Raw genomic sequence first — 22,323 nt, 5'->3', positions numbered from 1 at the left:
ATAGAGCCGGGCATCTTTGCGAATTGCAGAGCAATGGCATAGACCGAAAGCAAAGAGCAAAGATCAAGACAATTCCCTGATCTTTTATTCACAGTTCGCACTTGGCGTCATAACTTTCAAGCCAATCATAAGACTCAAATTATTTTTGAATACACCAATGATCGGCTTGCTGGTCAATCAATGTACTTCTTGACAGCTGGGCCAATTTGAAATCCAAACTTTAAATCAAAGGGGTTCCTCCCTTCCGTGGAAATTAGCCAGAGACACATCCCCAAGCAATTCAAGGACAGATAGCATCACTGGGGGGGGGGGATGTTTACACCCTCAAGCTCAGGTGTTAGATCTTTTCATTAAATCAAGGCTTCCTTGGTTCCAATAAAGCTTTCAGCTAAGGAGCCATCTAGTCTAGAGTTTAAAGATACACAACCTCTTTCCCAGGGTCCCTGTGGCTGATGAAACTCCCACAAGGCCTCACTCCTCTTACTTGACCAAAGAATAATTTTCTAAATAAGACTAACTTTACTACAGAGGCGCTTCGCTAAACGAATTTCTCTATGGGGTTGCTTCGCAAGACGAAAAAATCTTGCGAGTTCCCGCAGGTTATTTTCGCTCCCCCCCCTTTCCTAAGCCGCTAAGCCGCTTATCAGCTGTTCCGCTGATAAGCCGCTTAACAGCTGATCGCTAAAAGCCGCTAGACCGCTAATAGCGCTAATCCGCTAAGCTGTCAATGGGCTTGCTTCGCAAGACGAATAAACCGCTAGACAAAGAGAATCGCGGAACGGATTAATTTCGTCTTGCGAGGCACCACTGTATTGGTTTGAAATATGCATAAAGTACTAAAGATTTGGTGTATGGGGTGTTAGGGGAAGGTTAACACCTCTGGTGGGGACATGTGATGCTCCTTCTGGGGTAGTTTATCCACTTTAGGTCTCTACCCTGCACAGCAATGTTTTCTAGAAGTTGTCAGCATGTGACAGCAACCACTCCCTGGGAAAAGGCTAAACCAGGTGAGGTTAGCCAATGGGTCTCAACCCCTCTGGCAGAGTGAGTGGACGAGACCAATAGTGGGTTCAACAGTCAAGAAGGCTGTAAAGGCACATGCTGTAGAGGGAATGAGGGACAGATAAGGACCCAGGACAGGAGCCTTAGAGAATGGTGGGAAGATAGGGACCTTCAGTCTGGTTTCCCCAAACCGCCCCCCCCACACACACACTTAGGCTGTCTGCTGCTTCTGTTTCATTTCATTTGTTCAAATGAAGATTTATATTTCTCTTCCCGCTTGTTTCTTCTTTTACTACTAGTGAGTGATTTTAAGGCAAGGGAAGGCACATTGGTGTCATGGCCACTGAGCAGTCTTTAAGTGATGCTCCCTGCCACCACTACTGTGGTAAGGGTTGCCATATGTCCAAGAAAACCCAGACATCTCTTTTTCAGGGCCAACATACCCATCCAAGCATATTTTTATATTTTAAAGGAGATGTCTGGGGTTTTTGGATTCGGGCGGTTCTGGCTCCGGCTGCTGTGTACGCCGTGGCTGATGCCAGCCTGAGCTGGGCAATGAGGCGCACAGGGGCAATGGCGGCAGCCCTGTGCGCCCGCACACCTCTTTCCCTGGCTCGGGTTGGCAGCAGCTCGAGCTGTCCTATTTTTAGCTCTTCAAGATACAGCAAACCATGAGGGGCAGGATTCTGAGGGCTCGCTATTGGAAGTGTCCAGACCCAGCAAACAATCCATATTGCCTTCCCCAAGTGTCACGAGTGGGGCTCCTCAACCATGCTTAGGTATCCCTTCTGCCTTCTGAGGTGTGTCATAGCTGTGATGGCTTTGCCTGTTGCTTCCGCCACCCCAGAACAAGATGGCCACCCAGGAGGAGACAGGTCAGACTTCTTCTCTGACAGGGCCCAGTGTTCTGAGGCAGGGACTTCTCATTCACCCACATGCTACACGTGGATGAGTAATGTTCCTTTCTGTGTCAACTGAGTTTTCCCTTCTTCTCATGGGTTTACAAAGAGGCAAGAGACTCCTTCCCTCATAGTAAAGACAGAAGGGGGATTTCCTCTTCACAGAAAGCCCATAAGGGAAAGAGTTGGCACCATCCAGGAGACGTATGAGAAGGAGATCATGGCTACCCAGCATGGCCAGTGCTCAAGGATGATGGGAGTTGTAGTTCAAAAACATCTAGGGACCCAAGGTTGAGACCCAAAGAACACCGAGGGGCCAAAAGTTCTCCTCCCTGCAAACACTGAAATTGAAGAGTGCTAGTAAAACAATCCCCTCTGATTCAAGCAAGGCCTATCACAAGGGAGCTCTTCTTCTGTGCCCTTTCCCCCACAGCAATGTTGGCTTTCCTTCCTTGCGCTCATCACCTCCACCCTATGGTGTCATGGCATTAGGTGGTGGCCTGCAGCATTATCTTGAGGACAAATCAATACTTGCAACCTTCCATTTGGATTACTGCAACATGTTATGCATGGAGTTGAATTTGGAAATGGTCTGGAAAGGTCAATTAGTGCCAGCAATGACTGTTGGGACATAGATTGGCACTTGACAACATAACAATATCTAATCCATGTCCCAACCTCTTCAGTAGATCCCATTCTGTCAAATGTAATTGTTTATGGAAATCTAAAGGGCTTGGTTTAGCTTATTGCACACATGCTCCTCATTGCTAAATATTCAAACTCAAGCAGATATCATGCAGCAACGTCTGCCTGGAGGGAAAGGATTACTGCAACATGTTATGCATGGAGTTGAATTTGGAAATGGTCTGGAATCTTCAGTTAGTACCAATAACAACTGTTGGGACAGAGAAAGAGAGAGAGAGAGAGAGAGAGAGAGAGAGAGAGAGAGAGAGAGAGAGAACCTGAGAATGTGTTCCACATCCATTGAGCTGTATCCAGTTCAGATGAGAATGGGCATGGCTAACAGGTCCATAAACTGTATAAGCAGAGGAACAAACAAACAAACAAACAAACAAACAAACAAACAAACAAACAAACTATATACCGTATTTTTCGCCCCATAGGACGCACTTTTTCCCCTCCAAAAATGAAGGGGAAATGTGTGTGTGTCCTATGGGGCGAATGCAGGCTTTTGCTGAAGCCTGGAGAGCGAGAGACATCGGTGCGCACCGACCCCTCTCGCTCTCCAGGCTTCAGGAAGCTATCCGCAAGCCTTACAAGCCTGGCGGGAGTTCCGCGGGCTCACAAGGCTTGCGGGCAGCAGCCTGCAGCCCCGGCGAGTGTCCGCAAGCCTTGCGCGCCTGGCGGGAGGTCCCACCGGGCACGCGAGGCTTGGGGCAGGAGCCTGCAGCCCGAAGCACGTGGAGCCCCGTGCTTCGGGCAGGTGTGCGCAAGGCTTGGGGCGGCAGCCGCGGCTGGTGAGGGAAATATATTTTTTTTTATTCATTCCCCCCCCCCCAAAAAAAACCGAGGTGCGTCCTATGGGCCGGTGCGCCCTATAGGACGAAAAATACGGTAAATGGAAAGTGGAGCTGTATGAGCAGCAAACTGATTTCTGCAAGAGCTATAGACTGGGTGGGATTGGCTCCCATTGGTCAGCCTGCACAGCGCCAAACCTCTTTCCTCATCACACTGTTCTGGAAAGTTGCAGTGACCCTCCTGTTGGGAGGATGCCATTGCAGTGTCGTGCCAGCCCGCCCCTCCTGCATCGTTGTGCCGCCCCCTTTAATTATCCCTGATAAACTCCTCAGGGAGGGAAGAGGCACAATAATTTTGTGTGGGAGGGCAGGCGAACTCCTATTCACAACTTCCCTTGGGAGGAGAAAATAGGCAAATACACACCCACCAACGTGTACCCACACCCTGTGTGAGGAAAAACAGTGTCTTCCAGGAATCCAGGAGAGCTGCAATGTTTTACTAAATTACTAAACTATTTGTTTCCTTCTCAACTGAGAACTATGTGGGTTGGCCTAGGATGTTTTTCCCCCACATGGTATAGGTGGTTCTCTTATAGAACCCACCAGCATTGGCTAAGGCGAAGTCCTTGTCTCTGTGCCTCTGAGTTTAAGGGAACTGTCGTTCGGTGAAACTCTGTGGATGCTGATATTATATATGACCATTTTCATTCACTCCTTGCTGTTTGCATGGGGAGCTTATTATCGTCTTACTAGGACCCACCTGCCGTGCATTAGTACTACTCTGTGATTTCTCACTGGGATATGTCATGATACTGGTAAGTTTATTTTACATATATCACGGGGATGAAGGGACACCTCTCTAAAAAGGGCTGCAACGTTTGAAATATTTTAGTTTAGAGGAAAGGCGAGTAAGAGGCGACATGATAGAAGTTTATAAAATTATACCTAACATGGAGGACGTGGATAGAGAAAAGTTTTCCTCCTTCCCTCATGACACTCTCATGAACATATTGAATTTATGCAAGAGGCAATGATGGCTGCCAAGTTGAATAGCTTCCAAAGAGGATTAGACCATGGCTGGTCATCACTATGTTCTGGCTCTAGAGATGGAGATAGCAATGCTTCTGAACACAAGTTCCTGGAAAACATAGAAAGGGAGAAGGCTCCTGTGCTCCTGTGCTTGGGTCATGTTTGTGGATTTTCCATTGGGGCACCTGGTTGGCCACTGTGAGATGCTGGACTAGATTGGCCATTGTCCTAATCCACCGGGCTCTGCTTAGGTTCTTATCCACTCCATTGTACTTATTCTGAGTAGTACTCGCACTGTATACCACCCATTCCGTGTGATTCTTAAGGACTACAACAACAAGAAGCATACAAGGAAAGGGGAGTGGGCAGGGACTTCACTTCTGTGCTGCTCAGGGTGAACCATTTTCCATCCAAAGAGGAAGAAAAGGATATACAGTTTAGTCGCCTCATATGCCTGGGTCCCATCCCACAGGCAACAGACATATGCCAGAGAGAAAGAGAGAGAGATGGAAATTATGTAATGCTGATTATAAATGCTAAATGTTTTGGATTAAACAGGTCAGACTTGTGGAAAAACTGGGCATCTGCCATAGATATTCCATTATGAGGTCCATGGGCCGGTTAACACCATTAATGAAGGACTCAAACTTTATAATAAAAGACCTGGTTTTCGATGAGGTGCCGGTGAGGGTGTTCTGGCCCAGGACACTTGCTGGGAACAGGAAAGGAATCGTCTTCATTCATCCAGGTGTTGGACTATTTGGAAGCGTCTGTAAGTTCTGTAAATTTTTTTTGAAATGGTTCGTGGTGTTCTTTGAGGAGAATCTGGGGTGCTGCTGCAATGTAAAGTTCCTGAAATGTTTGCTATGGAGGGGTGGAGGATGGTTATCATCATCATCATCATCATCATCATCATCATTAGTGCTTTTTTCTGAAAAAAATGGTTAGGAGTACTCTCATTTTGGCTCAAGAAAATCACCATTTTATAGTTCAAAGCGGGGAAAATAAAGACAGCAAATGGATAAAAGTACAAAGATTCACAAAAATGTTTAGGGATATGGGTACCCCTGTGTACCCCCAGAAAAAAGCACTGATTATATTTCTTTTTCTATACTGCCTTGCATGCCATAATAAGAAACAATAACAAACCATTCCCAACAGACAGTTTAAAAGGATGTAGATTGTTTAATTAGCCCAAGGTTTGAGAGAAGAGGAATGCTTTTGCCTGGCACCTAAACATATGTAATAAAAGTGCCAAATGAGTCTCCCTGGGGACAACATTCCACAAATGGGGAGCCACCACAGAAAAAGCCCCTTCTCATGTTGCTGCCCTCTGGGCCTCTCACAGAGGAGGCACATGAAGAAGGGCCTCAGATGATGATTGCAGGGTCAAGACTGGTTCATATGGGGTGAGGTGGTCCTTGAGGTATTGAGCCCTTTAAATCTTTATAGGTCAAAAGCAGCACTTTGGATTGGGCCTGGAAACCAATTGGCAGCCAATGCAGTCGGGCCAGGATTGGCGTTATATTCTCAACCCGTCTTGTGGCCTTGAGCAAATGGGCTGCTGAATTCTCCAGCAGCTGCAGTTTCCAAACTGTAGGCAATTTAAGTTCAATTAACATGGCAAGATAGGATTGCAGGAAATGACACTGAGTTCTGTTGTAATTCTTCTCATCTCGGTCAGTGATAAATCCTTAAAATGTCAAAGGGGTTTCTCTATGCCCCAAGGGACTTCTATGAAAGGACTTCCAGAGATTATTAGAAATAACAGGGGAGAACAAAATCCACATACTTGTTTTCAGCTAGTGACGCCCCATTTATAAAGGGTTCAATCTAATGTAGATTTTCCAGCGGAGATCCACAATCAAGTGTGTTAAGTTGTGGGCGAATATATCAGACGACACAGCAATTCTTCAAACAGCTCTTGTTTATTCAGAGGCCAGAACAGAACTGAACTGAAGAGCTCAGTCAGCCTGCTTATATAGAGCTCCAGAACAACGTAACTGTAGCAACATTCTAAAACTATCCAATCACTGAACATCACTTTCAATCCTTCATTTGCATACAAACTATCCAATCACTGAACGTCACTTTCGATCCTTCATTTGCATAACTATCTCCAGTATCCCCCTGCTGGCCCAGAGTGAGAACTTCAGTACATAACCAAGTGTTATATACATTTTGTGACGTAAAAAATTAATTACCGTGCCAGAATTAATCATATCTGTTAATTTCAGCAGGTTTACTTTAATAAGTAAATAATATTGGATTCAACTCACAGTGATTTCAATGTGAATGACTGTCAGGGAACTGCCATCGGAGCCAAGGGTGGCGCTGAGGCTCCCTAATGATGATGCTGGAGAGGGAACCAGCAAAGGGAGAGAGGACGCTTCCGCTGGGGAAGGAGATAGAGGTGACACCAGGGAGAAAGGGGAGTCCGAGGGAGCTGCGGAGAGAAGGCTCCAGGACTCTTCCAGTGGAACCAGCGGGGAGAGCACAGGACCTCCTCTGGGGACGCCCACTCTGCGCAGACAGCTTTCGCGCAGAGAAGGGAGACGACGATTGGGTGTGAAAGAACTCTTATGTTGGAAGAAATTCAGGAAACGCCCACTGACGGATTCTTCCAGTGATTGAGACAGTCATGGTGTACTGACTGTCCAGCCTGGGGGGGAAAGTTTTGTCCAAACTACTCAGCTCGGAGCAGTTTGCGCTTTACGCACAAGCAACCCCAAACCCCATTACAATGACCAAGGAATTTTGTAATGCAGTGTAACAAATAATTGCTCACAGCAGGCCGTGTGTGATGTGTGCTTTTTTCCAGAAGTCTCTGAAAGGGCCTGCTGTTCCTTTGCCAAACAATCTGCTTCAGTGGTTGTAAGTGTTGAGTAAGTATCTTCATGCTTGTTCTATCAGGAAAAAAGAGCAATTCCCCATAGTTTGCAACCCTTCCTCACACATGAGCCCAGAGAAAACCTGACAAAGCTTTAAACATAGTGATTTTTGACAACCTGTGGAATGGGTGTTCATTTTCGTATTTAGATTTTTATGCCTTGGGGCCCACTCTCTCTGAGCATGAGTGCTCTGCTGCTGGCCCAGCATCCTGTTCTCACAGTGGCCAACCAGATGCCCTGATGTGAAGCCTAGAAGAAAGGCGCGAGGCTGAAAGAGGAAGCCACCGAATCACGCCATGGCTTAAATCGTCCCCGGCCACGCCCCCAAGCGACCTGATTGGCCGCCTGGCAACCTGACGTGGCCGGGGTCTCCCCCAGCGGGATGCGGGATGTTGTCCCGCCCCAACGCTGAGGTGAGTGGCTAGGCAGCTAGACCACAACCTGTCCCCACCAGGAAATGGACCCGATTTCTCATCCCCCTGACCAAGACACTCAGGGAGATCCTGAGATGAAAAATGAAATCAAGGAAGCATTCAGAAGATAGAAGTTTATAATGGCATGGAAGAAGTGGCTAGGGCAGGCATAGGGAAACTCAGCCCTCCAGATGTTTTGGGACTACAACTCCCATGATCCCTAGCTAGCAGGACCAGTGGTCAGGGATGATGGGAATTGTAGTCCCAAAACATCTGGAGGGCCGAGTTTGCCTATGGCTGGGCTAGGGCAAAGTTTTTTTATTCCTCTCTCATAACACTGGAACATGTGGAAAGCTGGAAAGCTGGAAGTTTCAGATAAAAGAAAGTACTTCTTCAGAGAGTTCAAAGTTAAGCTATAGAACTCACTCTTACAGGAGGCAGGGATAACCTCCCACCTGGATGACTTTCAGAAAGGTTTAAGCAAATTTAAGAGTTTAAGGCTACCAGTGGCTTCTAGCCATGATGGCTATAGTCTGTCCATATGGTCAGAATAAGACTTGCTGGAAATTGCAGGAGGGAAGAGGGCTCTTGTACTCATGTCCTGCTTGGGGAGTTTCTCCAATGATTGACCCCTGGCCACTGAGAATGGGATGCTGAACTAGCATATTCAGGTGGAAAACTTCAGGCACAGAGGCTGAATGCTGCACTCCAGGCCTCTCCATTTCCTTCTCTGAACTCACCCCAGACCCCCCCACCATTGACCCTCTTTTGCACCCTCCTTGAGTGGCATCTGCCTGGCTGGAATGTGTGGCTGTGTGCAGGAGCCAGCCTACTTGTCCAATGGGAAAGTTTGCATTTGCTTTCCATTTTGGTCTCTGGGCCCCAGAATGTTTCACAGAAAGGAATGTGGCCCTAGAGGTGAAAAGGATTTCCAATTCAAGGGGAAATGCCAAATGCGATCCAGGAAAATGTCGAATGTTGATGATATCTTATTTTCTCTTTAGGTTTCGTTTAGCTCCTGAGCATCCATATCCAGTCCCTGTACTGGACTGGACTGTTTAACTGCTGTAATACACTTTCTGAAGAATGCAAAGGAATATGGAATGGACGCCAGCCGCATTGCCATTGTTGGGGAGAGTAGTGGAGGCACATATGCTGCAGCCATTTGTCAAGAACTGGTGACCAGAGAGGACCTCCCAAGAGTGCAAGCTCAGGTCCTCATTTACCCATTCCTCCAAGGAATGGACTTCAATTTGCCATCCTATCAACAAAACCATTCAGTTCCTCCCTTGTTCCGGAAAAGAGCTGTCATACTTGGTTTGACATATCTCACTGGGAAGACAATGAATGTAGATGGAATTCTGAAAGGCGCCCATGTCCCTCCTGATTTGAGAGAGAAATACCAAAAATGGATAAGTGCTGATTACATTCCAGAAGAATTTAAAGCTAGGGCCTATGTTCCTGTAGAACCTGCTCCATTTTCAGAAGAACTTTATGAACAAGTTAAAAGAGGTACTGAGACAATGTTTTGCCCCCTTGTAGCAGAGGATGACATAATCTGCCAGCTCCCAGAGGCTTTCACTCTAACCTGTGAATATGATGTTCTCTGGGATGATGGGCTGTTGTATAAGAAGCGCCTAGAGCAGTGTTTCCCAACCTTGTGCCTCCAGCTGTTTTTGAACTACAACTCCCATCATCCCTGACTAGCAAGACCAGTGGCAAGGGATGATGGGAATTGTAGTCCAAAAACAGCTGGAGGCACAAGGTTGGGAAACACTGGCCTAGAGGACAACGGTGTGCCAGTGACATATCACCATCTTCCAGATGGATTACATGGAATATTGGGCCTTGTTGGTTGGGGGCCACTTGAATTCCCGAGCACACAGAAATGTATGCAGCATGTAGTAGAGTTCTTAAAATGTTTATAGAAATGAATGACCTTCTTTGTCTTCCAATGGCAGTCTTCCACTTCTGTGGAGGGATATTTTGTTCCTCATTGTGCCAATCCTAAAGTGAAAAGAAAAACTTAGTTCCAAAGTTTTACTGTCTAATTTGTTAAAATCCAAAGTTTTACTGTTTAATTTGTTAGAACAGAACACTATTAACAAAATTATCGTAGAAGGAAAAGAAATAGATAATCCGAATAAATTAGGAAAGGATTTGTGAATTTTTATAGACAATTATATAAGAAAGCTGGAAAAGATGGTGTAAAGAAGATAGAAGATTTCTTGAGACGAAAAGGGGTGCAACAAATACCGACAGAAAAGAAAGACCGACTGAATGACCTAAATGAAACAGAAGAAATTAAAGCTGCAATAAAAGAATTGAAAAGTTGAAAGGCACCAGGACCGGATGGATTTACAGCAAAATATTTGTGCTGGTCCCAGGGGGTTACCATGCGGCGTGGTCCGAGTCCAGTCCGAGGTCGAGGGTGTGGTATGGAGGCTGTCCGTCAAGGCTGAAGCGGGGTCCAAGGCAAGGAGTCGGGTGTGGTCAGGAACTCTGGCAGAAAAGCAGGACAGGGTGCAGGCAGGAACAGGCTAGCAACAACGTTGCTCCCACAACCTGGGACTGGGGCTGGCCAGCTTTTATCTGCCCCGAGGCATAGGGCAGTCCCGGTCCACAGGTGACTCGCCTCTCCTGGCCTGGTGGCGAGCACTCCTCCTGCGAGAACTTAGTTCCCTCCGCCTCTCTGCCCTGAGCCTCTGCAGCTCAGGAGAGGCTGAAGGATTACTGGACCCAGAGGCAACCTCACCATCCCCTGACAGGGCTGAGAGTGGAGCACCTGTAGGCAATGGGTCCTCGATCACCTCCGGAGCCATATCAGATTCAGCTGGTGTCTGCTCCTGGGGATCCGGCACAGGTGAGGGCCCTTCAGGTTCAAGCCCCAGCCCCGGATCAGCTGGTCCTGGAGGCGGGGACTCCTGTGCAGGCTGGGATTCCTCATGTTCAGCCTCTGAATCCGATTCCCAGGCCATCACAATATTATAAAGAAATGAAGTACACCCTACTTGTACAGTTGAAAAAAGTGATGAATAATATATTAAGAAAAGGAGAACTACCAGAAACATTGAAAGAAGCATATATTACATTAATACCAAAACAGGATTTGGGCTTAACACAAGTAAAGAATTATAGGCTGATTTCACTATTAAACAATGATTACAAATTGTTTGCAAGTATATTGGCAAATAGATTGAATAAAATATTGAATGAAATAATTCATAAGGATCAAGCAGGTTTTCTACATGGCAGACAGATGAAAGACAATATATGGATTCTCGTAAATATAATTTAGTATCTGACTGCCAGAAATGAAAAACAGGCGATGTTAATTTTTGTGGACACAGAAAAGGCCTTTGATAATATATCTTGGGAATTTATGTTAAAGAATTTGGAGTTAATGGACATTGGACAATTTTTTTTTTAAAGGAATAAAAGCAATATACTTTGAAGAGCAAAACTTATAGTAAATAATATAATAACAGAAAATATTGAGATTACAAAAGGTACAAGACAGGGGTGTCCATTATCACCACTATTATTCATATCAGTACTGGAAGTCTTCCTAAGGACAATAAGGAGCATCTCTTCACAAACTGGTGTTTCTGCCAAGTCAGTCCTAAAATCTTCCCACTACAGGCAGCTGCCAAATCCACTCAGTCCAGATAAAATCAAATCAAGGCTTCTGCCCAGCACTTTTCCCAGACCAGCTGTCATTCAAACATTTAGCCTTTCCAGGGAAGGTATCGCCAGGTAAACCTGGAAGTACAAATATCAAGAAATAGAATATTAAAGTCTTACCTTCCCCTATGGCTATATAATTTGATTTAACAAGCTGGTCAGACCCAACTTCTGTTTGTGGCCGCTTGCTGATTTAGAACTGCGTCGCATCTCTCAGCCATAAGTCCTGGGCAAACATCCAGCATTCTTTGGCGTCTCTCTAGTTGTTAATGAGATGTTGCTTCTGTGGTGATAAGTAAATCAAACCGAGGAATATTTCATCCTCTTCCAAGCAAGCCAGAAGTCTTAATTTTCATTGTAAAACCATTTCCACACAGTTAATAATTATTAGAACCATATTATATCGACAAATGCCAAACTTTCCCAGTCTCATTTGCTTACATAATGTTAAGGAAAAATCTGGGTGTGAGGCTGCTCAGTCACCCAGCTCGTCGGGCAGAGCCCGTGGGTCCCTGCAGAATAAAGGAAGGAGTCCAGCCAACCGGAGCAAATAGCTGTAGACCAAAGTTTATTGCGCAATAGGTTCAAAGAGCAAATTTTGAACCCCGAGGATGGGGTGACAAAGACTTTTAAAACTTTCCCACCACATCCCAGAATACAGTTCGAAGGGGAGGGGTTAACCTTGTCAAACATGTCAGAGAAGTCCTTGGTACAAGATTAGCATAAGCAGACATGGCAGGGCAAGACTCAGGTATAAGATTAGCATAGACAAATATGTCTTAAGTACCCACCACCCAAAAGTACAATAGAAGTTCCTTTGCATGTCTGGAGCCTGAGGAGAGTCAGGTGATGAGATTTGGCTTCCTTTGGCTAACAATGATCCCTGCAATTGTCACCTCTGAGAATTTCCTGGAGTCCTTTTGCAAGGGGAAAATAGATTTGGAATGGGGGGAACTGGGAAAGGAGATGATTTTATATTATTTTTTAAAGCTAGGTGACTTCCCTGAGCTGTCAAGTTGGAAGGATATATTCAGGCATAATATTTGTAATATTTAACTTTAAAGATGTGCCCCCCCCCCGTAATTTTCATAACACATAATAATCAGGTAGTTGGTCTTTCCAGAGGGGATTTTACCAAGTAATATAGAAAGCAAAATTTGAAAGTGAAACAAAAAAGCCTCGCCCCCCTTTCCATTCTGACAAACCAGCTCCACACAGATGATAATCCTTCTTCCACTCGAATGGCTGAATTAATTAGCAGAGTAATAATAATAATAATTGTTAAGTTGTGGGCGAACATAGCAGACGACACAGCGATTTCTCCAGAGCAGCTCTTTACTTGCAAGCTGGACAGAACTGAACAGCAAACAGCTCAGCCGGCCTGCTTTTATAGGCAGCCGGCTGTCAACATTGTAGCAACAGCAACCCAGAGTTTCCCGCCTAAAATAACTGATGTGGACCTGAGTGAAAACTATCTACAGACCTGAGTGAAAACTATCTACAGTATCCCCCTGCTGGCCCAGGGTGAAAACTTCACTACATAACACCCCTCCCCACCAAGATAAGGCGTTAGTTACAATCGTAATGGTTTCCTTATATACAGCACTACGCGTAATGGTTCAATTAGGCACAAAAGCATATCGGTTACATTTCCCATACTTAGACCAACAGTGATACATGTCCAACAACATAGTCCTTTAAATAAGTTGGGCGCTTGGAAACTCTGCCAGACCGCCGGGGACTGGTAGCCAAGTCCGGGGGGCCACACAGTTCTTGCTGAGGCTGTGGTGCGACCCTAGGTGGCGTTGAAACAAAATCCTCTGGATCCGCTGCTGTGGGTGGAGCCTCTGCAAGTGGAGTGGTCTGAGTCTGTGGTAAGTCTGGCAGACCCTCTGAAGCGGCTTGGTTCGGCTCCACGCTGGCAGTTTGTGAGGGAGGTGTAGGTGGAGCCTCGCCATCTGTAAGTGTCTCTTCTGGAGCCACAAGCGCAGTTGGGGGCACCACGGTAGTGTCCAAGTCCCCAACCCTGCGCCTAAGCTGGTCTATGTGCCTGCGCCACAAGCGTCCGTCTTCGAGTGCCACCTGGTACGAGTGAGGTCCAGTGACTCCCACTACTGTGGCTGGCACCCAAGGAATGTCCCCCACATAGTTCCGGGCAAAGACCTGGTTTCCTGGGACAGATGACCGTGGCGCATTGGTACAGCCTAGGGGTTCAGCCACGGCAAAGTCCGGGTGCAGCCGTTCGAGCGGTGACCTGAGGCGGCGGCCCATAAGCAGTTCAGCAGGACTCCGCCCTGTGGCCGCATGAGGGGTGATGTGTTGCACGAACAAGTATTCGGCAACCCACTCGTGCCAATCTCCCTGGTCCAGGCGCGCCAGTGCCTCTTTTGCCGAACGCACCATTCTCTCCGCTTGCCCGTTGCTGGATGGATGAAAGGGTGCCCTTAGGGCATGGCGGATGCCCAGTCCCAAAAGATACCGCTCAAACATGCCTGACGTGAACTGCGGTCCGTTGTCGGAGACAAGGACATTAGGACACCCATGTGTTGCAAACAGGCCTCGCAGCACCCGGATGACGGCCTCGGTAGTGGTGGAGGGCATCAGGGCCACCTCCAGCCATTTGGAATAGGCGTCCACCACTACCATAAAGGTCCGGCCGTGAAAAGGGCCAGCCAGATCGATGTGCACCCTCGACCAGGGTGTCTTTGGTGTCTCCCAGGTGTGTCCCTTAGCTGCCGGTGGTGCAGGCCTCGACTCTTGGCACGCTTGACAGGCGGACACCCAGGCAGTGATGGCATCGTCCATATTAAGCCACCAGACGTAACACCGAGCCAACGCCTTCATTTTGACAATTCGCGGGTGGCCAACGTGCAGAGCCTCCAGGACGCGCTGACGGAGTCCCTGGGGAATCACGACGCGGTCTCCCCACAGCAGACAGCCACGATGAGCCGAGAGTTCATGTTGTCTGGTTGCGAAGGGCTGGAACTCCGATGCAAAAGGCCCTTGTGGCCACCCCCTCCACACCCAAATGAGCACCCGGCTGATGGTGCGATCCTGGGCAGACGCGGAGGCCACAGTGGCAGCCGATACAGGCGCTGCCGGAAGATCCTCAATCAGGAGGAGCGATGAAGCTGGAGCCGGGTCTTCCACAAATGCTGGAAGAGGGCAACGGCTGAGGGCATCGGCATGGCCCATCAATTTCCCCGGGCAATGGACGAGCCGGTAGTGGTAGGCAGCTAGGAAAACAGTCCATCGCAGCATGCGTGGCGAGAGGACCGGTGGAGTTGGACGATCACCGGCGAGGAGGCCCAGGAGTGGCTTGTGGTCAGTGATGAGGTCAAAAGTCCTGCCATAGAGGTATTCATGGAACCTCTTCACTCCAGCCACAAGTGCCAGTGCCTCCTTGTCGAGCTGGCTGTAATTCCGTTCTGTTGGAGATAGCGTCCTGGAAAAGTAGGCGAGCGGTGCTTCTCTTCCGTCTGGAAAACGGTGACTAAGGACAGCACCGATGCCAAAAGGTGAGGCGTTGCAGGCAAGGACCAGCAGCCTGGATTCACTGTACTGTACCAGCACACGGTCTGATGAAAGGAGAGCCTTGACCGCGTTGAAGGCCACCGTCTCCCGATGACCCCAGACCCAAGGCGTCTTTGTGCTAAGGAGTCGGTGAAGAGGCTCAGCCACTGTGGCTTTGTGGGGCAGGAACATGTTATAAAAGTTCAGCAGCCCCAGGAACGCCTGCAACCCTTTCTTGTTCTTTGGGATGGGGGCCTGCTGGATAGCACGGATCTTGGATGTGGTTGGATGAAGGCCGGAGGCGTCGATAAGATAGCCCAGGAACTCTACCTGTGGAACGGCGATCTGGCACTTCTCCCTCTTTACCTTGAGCCCGGCCTCTTGGAACCTGGTCAGCATGACACGGAGGCGCTCAAACAGCTGCTGGTGTGAGTCTGTGGACACCAAGACATCATCAAAATATGGTACCACGCCCGGAAGCCCTTGCAGGAGACGCTCCATAAGGCTTTGGAAGATGCCAGGAGCCACACTCACCCCGAACTGCAACCGGTGGCAACGGAATGCCCCTCGGTGGGTGACGATCGTCTGGGCTTCAGCAGTGGCATCATCGACGGGCAGTTGTTGATAGGCTTGGGCAAGGTCCAGCTTAGCGAAGACCTTACCCTCACCCAGGGAATGCAGCAGGTGTTGGACAACAGGAACCGGATAAGTGTGCTGCTGAAGTGCCTTGTTGATCGTGCACTTGTAGTCAGCGCAGATTCTCACCGACCCGTCTGGCTTGACTGGCGTGACGATGGGGGTTTCCCACTTGGCGTGGTCAACCGGCTCCAAAACTCCTTGGGCGATCAGTTTGTCCAGTTGTTCGTCCACCTTAGCCTTGAGAGCAAAGGGAACCCGGCGTGGCTTTAGCTTGATGGGGGCGACTTGTGGATCAAGGCTAAAGGAGATGGCCGTACCTGTATATTGCCCCAAGGTGCCGTCAAAAACCTCGGCAAAGTCTTTGACCAGACCCTCAGTCTCTGCGTTAGAGATGCAGTTGATGCCGGTGACTTCCAGGCTGAGGGCATCAAACCAGTCTAGCCCTAGGAGGCTTTGCCGCTGACCTTCGACCACCACCAACCGGAGCAGGCCCGAAAAATCCTTGAAGGTGATCCGGAACTGGCCAACACCTACCACGGGAATGTCGTTTCCCTGGTAGTCTCTCAGGTGTACGCGGTGAGAGTCGAGTTGCATTTTGGACACTCTGGGTACCAGTCTTTGATGGTGCTCCAAGACACGATGGACAGGGCAGACCCGGTGTCGATCTCCATGTCACATGGAGCTCCTTCAATGAGCACTGTGATGTTCAGCTTGTGTCGCGTAGGCGAGTCGGTTTGGCCAATCGTGGTTCCAGACGGGCAGCGGCAGTTGGTGAGAGCGAAACAACTTTCCTTGGCAGACTGGAATGAAGACTTGGACTTGCGAGACGGTGAAGGGGGGTGTCAGATGGAGCCGATCGGCAGACCTTAGCGATGTGGCCCCTTCTGGAACACTTCCTACAGATGGCGTCTCTGAATCGACACTTGGCACGGGAATGGTTGCCTCCGCAGCCAGCACATTCCGGTTGGCCCTTGAACTTCTGTTGGAACTTCCTGTGCTCCGGCTTTGTCTGGTGCACGTCATCGTCTTCACTGGAGGATGCCTCATCACTGCTGGCCTCTTCATGATGCACCGGAACTGGCTTTCTAGCAAGACGCGGGCTGCTGGACTTGCGGATCTCCTGGGCGGAGCGTTCAGCAGCTTCTGAGGCCACAGCCTCCTCAAAGGCTTTCTGTAGCGTGAGGTCTGGCTTGGTGAGGAGACACCGTTGCAGATGGATGTCCCGGACCCCGCAGACGATTCGATCTATCAGGGCATCGTCTAAGTCTCGGAACTCGCAGTGCATTGCAGCCTGTCGCAGGGCGGTGGTGTAGTTGTTGATTGACTCCCCCTCTGCCTGGTTCCGGTGGTAGAACACATGGCGGGCAGCAATCTTGGACGGCTTTGGTGCGTAGTGGTTGCGGAGCTTCTCTTGGATCGTGTCCCACGGTGTTGCCTGGACTGCTTCAGGCGCAACCAATGCTCGGGCCGTCTCGAACACCTCAGGCCCACAGAGGCTGAGGAATAGGCCCCGCTAACGCTCCTGTGATACTTGTGTCAGCTCGTTGGCTTGGAGGTAGCAGTCGAACCGAGCGAGGTAGGAGTCCCATGATTCAGAGGCTGGCGCAAACGGCGGTAGAGGCACAAGTGAAGCCATGATTCCGATGCTGGCGTGAAGGGCGATGGATGGAACACCGTGCACTAGCCAGAACAGTCAGCTCTGAATTGGTTCTGTTCAGTGATTTCGCTCAGTGATTCAGCTCAGTGATTCAGCTCTGCTCAGAGGTGGCTGCATCTGGCTGTACTCTGATGTCCATCAATCCCACCTTCGTCGCCAGTGTTAAGTTGTGGGCGAACATAGCAGACGACACAGCGATTTCTCCAGAGCAGCTCTTTACTTGCAAGCTGGACAGAACTGAACAGCAAACAGCTCAGCCAGCCTGCTTTTATAGGCAGCCGGCTGTCAACATTGTAGCAACAACAACCCAGAGTTTCCCGCCTAAAATAACTGACGTGGACCTGAGTGAAAACTATCTACAGACCTGAGTGAACTAACAACCTATAATAAAAACAAGTTGATTGAAATACAACTTCAAAAACAAGATTAAAGTACAACATTAAAAGATTAAGAGATTAAAAGGCAGCCTCATCACAGGAGGAGAAAGGAAAAAAGAAAGAGGGGGAGGGAATCAAATTGATTCCAAGGCAAAGGCCAGGCAGAACAACTCTGTCTTACAGGCCCTGCGGAAAGAAATGAGATCCTGCAGGGCCCTGGTCTCATGAGACAGAGCATTCCACCAGCCTGGAGCCAGTTTTGAAAAGGCCCTGGCTCTGGTTGAGGCTAATCTGACTTCCTTAGGGCCTGGGACCTCTAGGGTGCTGCTATTTATGGACCTTAAGGTCGTCTGTGGGGCATACCAGGAGAGGCGGTCCCGTAGGTATGAGGGTCCTAAGCCGTGAAGGGCTTTAAAGGTCAAAAGCAGCACCTTAAATCTGACCCTGTACTCCACCGGGAGCCAATGCAGCTGGAAAAGCACTGGGTGAATATGCTCCCATGGCAGAGACCCCATGAGGAGCCTTGCTGCAGCATTCTGCACCCGCTGGAGTTTCTGGGACAGCTTGAAGGGCAGCCCCGCGTAGAGCGAATTACAGTAGTCAAGCCTGGAGGTGACCATCACATGAATCACTGTTTCTCCCTCCTCACTCAGAGCATGTCCAAAACTTAAATCCAATTTTTCATTTTAAGAGATGACTTTGGAGAGTTGTCAAGAAATGCACAGTGCTTTCCATCCAGTGCCCCATGCCCCCTCATTCGTTCCAAACTTGGGGCCAGGTGTTCATAGATGTCAAGTGTCCCTTATTTGAAGGGACAGTCCCTTTTTCCAGCGTCATGTCCCGCTTCTGTCCCTTATTGATGGATGTCCCTTAAATGTCCCTTAAATGATGTCCCTTACATTTCAAAGGAAGCAGCTCCTCTCCCTCCCTCCTTGCCGGCCAGGGAGGAGGGAGGCTCCAACTGTGTTGCTTGGCTGTGTTGCTCACCCAATAAGAAGTCTAAGAATGACTGGGGGGGTGGAGCTTGCATGCCTTGTGTGTGGCTAGTTAATGCAAGCTGATGAGGTTTTTGAATGCTGGACACCATTTTGTTGCACGTGCTGCTGCAAACTTTGCAGTGCAAAGCCAGGCCGGGGAGCCATCTTAAGTTGAGGCTGCATAGGCCTTGTGGTGCATGTAATTCAGATTCTATTCAGTTGAACCTCTGGTTACAAAGTTGGTTGGGCAGTGTTCTCAAAGCTACCAGCATGAGTTTGACCAGAGTGCAGGAGGACAGGAAGACTGGAGTGCCTGGAACAGGTGAGGCTGCAGGTCCCTTATTTTGGCTGCTGGTCCCTTATTTTCAAGGCTGCTGGTCCCTTATTTTCAAATCTGTAAGTTGACAACTATGGGTGTTGGACAAACGGTGGATGAGGCTGCCACCCCCGACCCTGGGGGAGTAGGGAGGCTGATTACTCCCATCTCAGCCCCTGATATCTTGTGCGTACGGCTGTGATGAAATTTCTAGCCGTCTTCCATAGAACCAAGCCGGAAGTAATATTCTGTGTCACTCCTACATCTTATAATCTGCTCTTGTATCTGTTGTGCTTTCTGTTCTGAGACTTTCTGAGCTTTTATTGACCTTGGGCTGGGCGGAGGAATGCTGTCCAACGCCTGTGAATCTGTTAACTGCCTCCATCTCTATTAATCTTCCAGTGTTTCTTCTCCTAGCTGTTCCCCATTCAGTATTTCCCAGCTTCTGCTTTCTGAACTATGTCCCTCTGCAAACCACTGTTCCAAATCTATACTGTCCTCCTGCTCCTGGAAAGATTCAGGATCAGGGGGAGGGGGTGGCTCCCACCATTCTTCCTCCGTGCAGCCCTCCTCAACACGGTCCCTGACAGGTGGTCACCTTTGATCTTGTAGAGCAGTGATGGCCAAACTTGGCCCTCCAGCAGTTTGGGGACTACAACTCTCATAATCCCTAGGTAACAGAACCAGTGGTCAGGGGTGATGGGAACTGTAGTCCCAAAACAGCTGGAGGGCCAAGTTTGGCCATCACTGTTGTAGAGGGTCACAATGCTGGAATTGTGCATGTCTTGTGGCACAGATCCTGTTTCCCAACACTGCAAGAGAAGGCCATGGAGGTGCGTCATGAGAGAGGAGTTGAGGCGTATTTTCAACATTTTTGTTGGGATTCTGTCCTGTCCAGGGGGGTGTTTGTGATGCAGGGGCTGTGATGCAAGCACACCTCAAGCAGCTTTTGTCCATTCTCATTCATGCTACCTATACCAAAGTCACCTATGCAAGTGCCCCATGTGTGATGATCACCCCAAACTCCAGCACTGAAATCTCCCAGCAGGAATAGGTGTTTGCAGGCTGGGAACATCCTGATAGCATGGTCTAGCACCTCACAGAACTGGTCCTTGGTCCATATGTCAGAGCACATAGTGGGAGCATAGATGCTCAAGATGTTAACCAGGAGGTGGTTGAGAGATGAAGGGGAAACAAGCATTCTGAGCCCTTGGTCAGTGGTTCTGTCACAGACAGCAGAGAGCTCCCTTTTTTAAGAATAAATTTTATTAGAGTTTATAAAAAGAGATACAAAACTTAAGACCAAATATCTTTTTTATCCAACATTAACCTAAATAAAATAAAAAGAGAGAAAAATAGGAAACGGAAAAGGAAAGGAGGAGAAAAGAAAGGAAGAGGGGGGGAATGAGAGAAAATGATAAGAAGAAAGAGATAGAAAAGAACTTAAAAGAGAAAACAGAAAAGATAAAATACAGAAATTTAAAAACTTCCAAGTCTTCATCTGTCCACTATACTGTATATAAACTATAGGTACTTCATTCATGGCAATATGTCACCCAACAAAACCACGTTCTATAACCAAGTATTACCTTCAATCTCCAAATCCATATGTCATTATTTCATTTTCTTTTTCGTGCAAAAATTCTATGAGAGTATTCCAATCTTTAGTAAATGTTAACAATGACCTCTCTCTGATTAAACATGTCAATCTTGCCATCTCGGCTAAGTCTGTTAATTTTAACAACCATTCTTCCATTAGAAGACTCAGTCATGTGTCATTCCATCTTTGTGCATACAATAGTCTCCTGCCATAATCATATATTGAAAAAATAGTTATTTTCTAATTGTATATCCATAAGTCCAAGCAGAAAGAGTTCTGGTTTCAGAACTCCACATCAATGCATGCATTTGTATCCAATTTTTTTTATTAACTTTTTTACATGTCCACCAAGCATGATAAAATGTTTGTCTTGTTTATATAAGTCACTGTGGCACAATACTGTACTCTGATCTTTTAAACAAGATGCTGGACTGCTGTGAATGCAGGATGACAGCAGGTAGGTATTGCCTTGAAGCAAAGCAGCTCCCTCAGGAAGGAGGGGTTGGGCAAATTCACACCAATTAATATACACCCACACCCAGTGATATTCAGTTCTTAACTATTCTCAGTTAGGATTTAAGTGGGTTGGCTGACAATGCTCTCTTGCACGTAACATCAAATGTTGTCCTATAAAAGCCAGCGGCATTAGCTAAGGCGACGTCCTGATCTCTGTGCCTCTGAGAGAAATGGCATTTGGTGGAAGTCTGTGGACACTGATATTATACATGACCATTTTCATTCATTTCTTGCTGTTTGCATGGGGAGCTTATTATCGCCTTATCAGGATGCAGCTGCCTCGAGAAATCAGCTGTCGTGGAAAGTTACTACTTTTCGATTTCTCTCTAGGATATGCACTTATACTGGTAAGGTTTTTTTTACATATATCACAGGGATGAAGTTAGGTAAAGGTAAAGGGATCCCTAACAGTTAAGTCAGTTAACTGTCAGGACTCTGGGGCTGTGGCGCTCATCTCACTTCACAGGCCGAGGGAGCCAGCATTTGTCCACAGACAGTTTTTCTGGGTCATGTGGCCAGCATGACTAAGCCGCTTCTGGCAAAGCCAGGGCAGTGCACAGAAATGCCATTTACCTTCCCGTCGGAGCGGTACCTATTTATCTACTTGCACTTTGACATGCTTTTGAGAACTGCTAGGTAGGCAGGAGCTGGGACCAAACAACAGGAGCTCACCCCGTCGTGGGGCCTCGAACCGCCGACCTTCCTATTAACAAGTCCAAGAGGCACGGTGGTTTAAACCACAGCGCCAACCGCTGATGAAGTTACACCCCTATAAAAAGGGCTGCAATGTTTGTAATATTGTAATAGGCAATTAAGAGGTGACATGATAATATTATGCAAGACAGGGAGAAATTGGATAGAGAAAAGTCCCCCCCCCTCTCTTGGCACTAGAAGTTGTGGAGAATCCACTGGAGTTGAATGTTGGAAGATTCAGGACAGATAGAAGGAAGTACCTCTTCACACCTGACATATTCAAACTATGGAGCTCTCTCACACAGGAGGCAGTGATGGCTGCCAAACTGAATAGCTTCCAAAAAGGATTAGATAAATTCATGGAAGAGAAGGTTTTGGGTGGCTACTAGCCTCCATGGCTAGGCTCTGAACCTGGAAAACATAGAAAGGGAGAGGGCTCGTGTTCAGCTTCTGCTTGCGGGTTTCCCATTGGGGCATCTGGTTGGCCACTGTGAGATGCTGGACTAGATAGGACATTGCCCTAATCCAGCAGGCGCTATTCATATCCACTTAGGTGGATTTATTCTGAGGAGGACTAGCACCGAACACCACCCACTTAGTGTGGTTTCTCATGGTGTCCATCAAGAAGAAGCATACAAG

At 48.0% G+C, this 22,323-nt stretch overlaps 1 protein-coding gene and 1 pseudogene across 4 annotated transcripts in view; both read left to right on the top strand.

Moving 5' to 3' along the window:
- LOC307204859 (arylacetamide deacetylase-like 4) overlaps window positions 1-22,323 on the top strand; it is a 58,674-nt gene that overhangs the window by 30,470 nt on the left and 5,881 nt on the right. The window contains exon 1 of one of the 3 annotated variants that reach the window (XM_079956925.1): window positions 20,860-21,338. The exons of the other annotated variants lie outside the window; for them this stretch is intronic. Coding sequence (XP_079813051.1) covers window positions 21,162-21,338 — 177 coding nt within the window. The 5' untranslated portion in view covers window positions 20,860-21,161. Of the gene's footprint in view, window positions 1-20,859; window positions 21,339-22,323 lie in introns of those variants that run through there. 3 annotated transcript variants of the gene reach the window in all.
- On the top strand, window positions 1,856-9,415 carry LOC307205199 (arylacetamide deacetylase-like 4 pseudogene; annotated as a pseudogene). Its single transcript, XR_013843939.1, has 3 exons — window positions 1,856-1,877; window positions 7,230-7,293; window positions 8,717-9,415. The product of XR_013843939.1 is annotated as an arylacetamide deacetylase-like 4 pseudogene (transcript).

This window comes from Podarcis cretensis (assembly GCF_951804945.1).
Source record: "Podarcis cretensis genome assembly, chromosome: 16".
NCBI classification, from domain to species: Eukaryota; Metazoa; Chordata; class Lepidosauria; order Squamata; family Lacertidae; genus Podarcis; species Podarcis cretensis.
The sequence above is the reverse complement of the archived record's forward strand: the minus strand, read 5'-3'. Positions and strand labels throughout refer to the sequence as shown.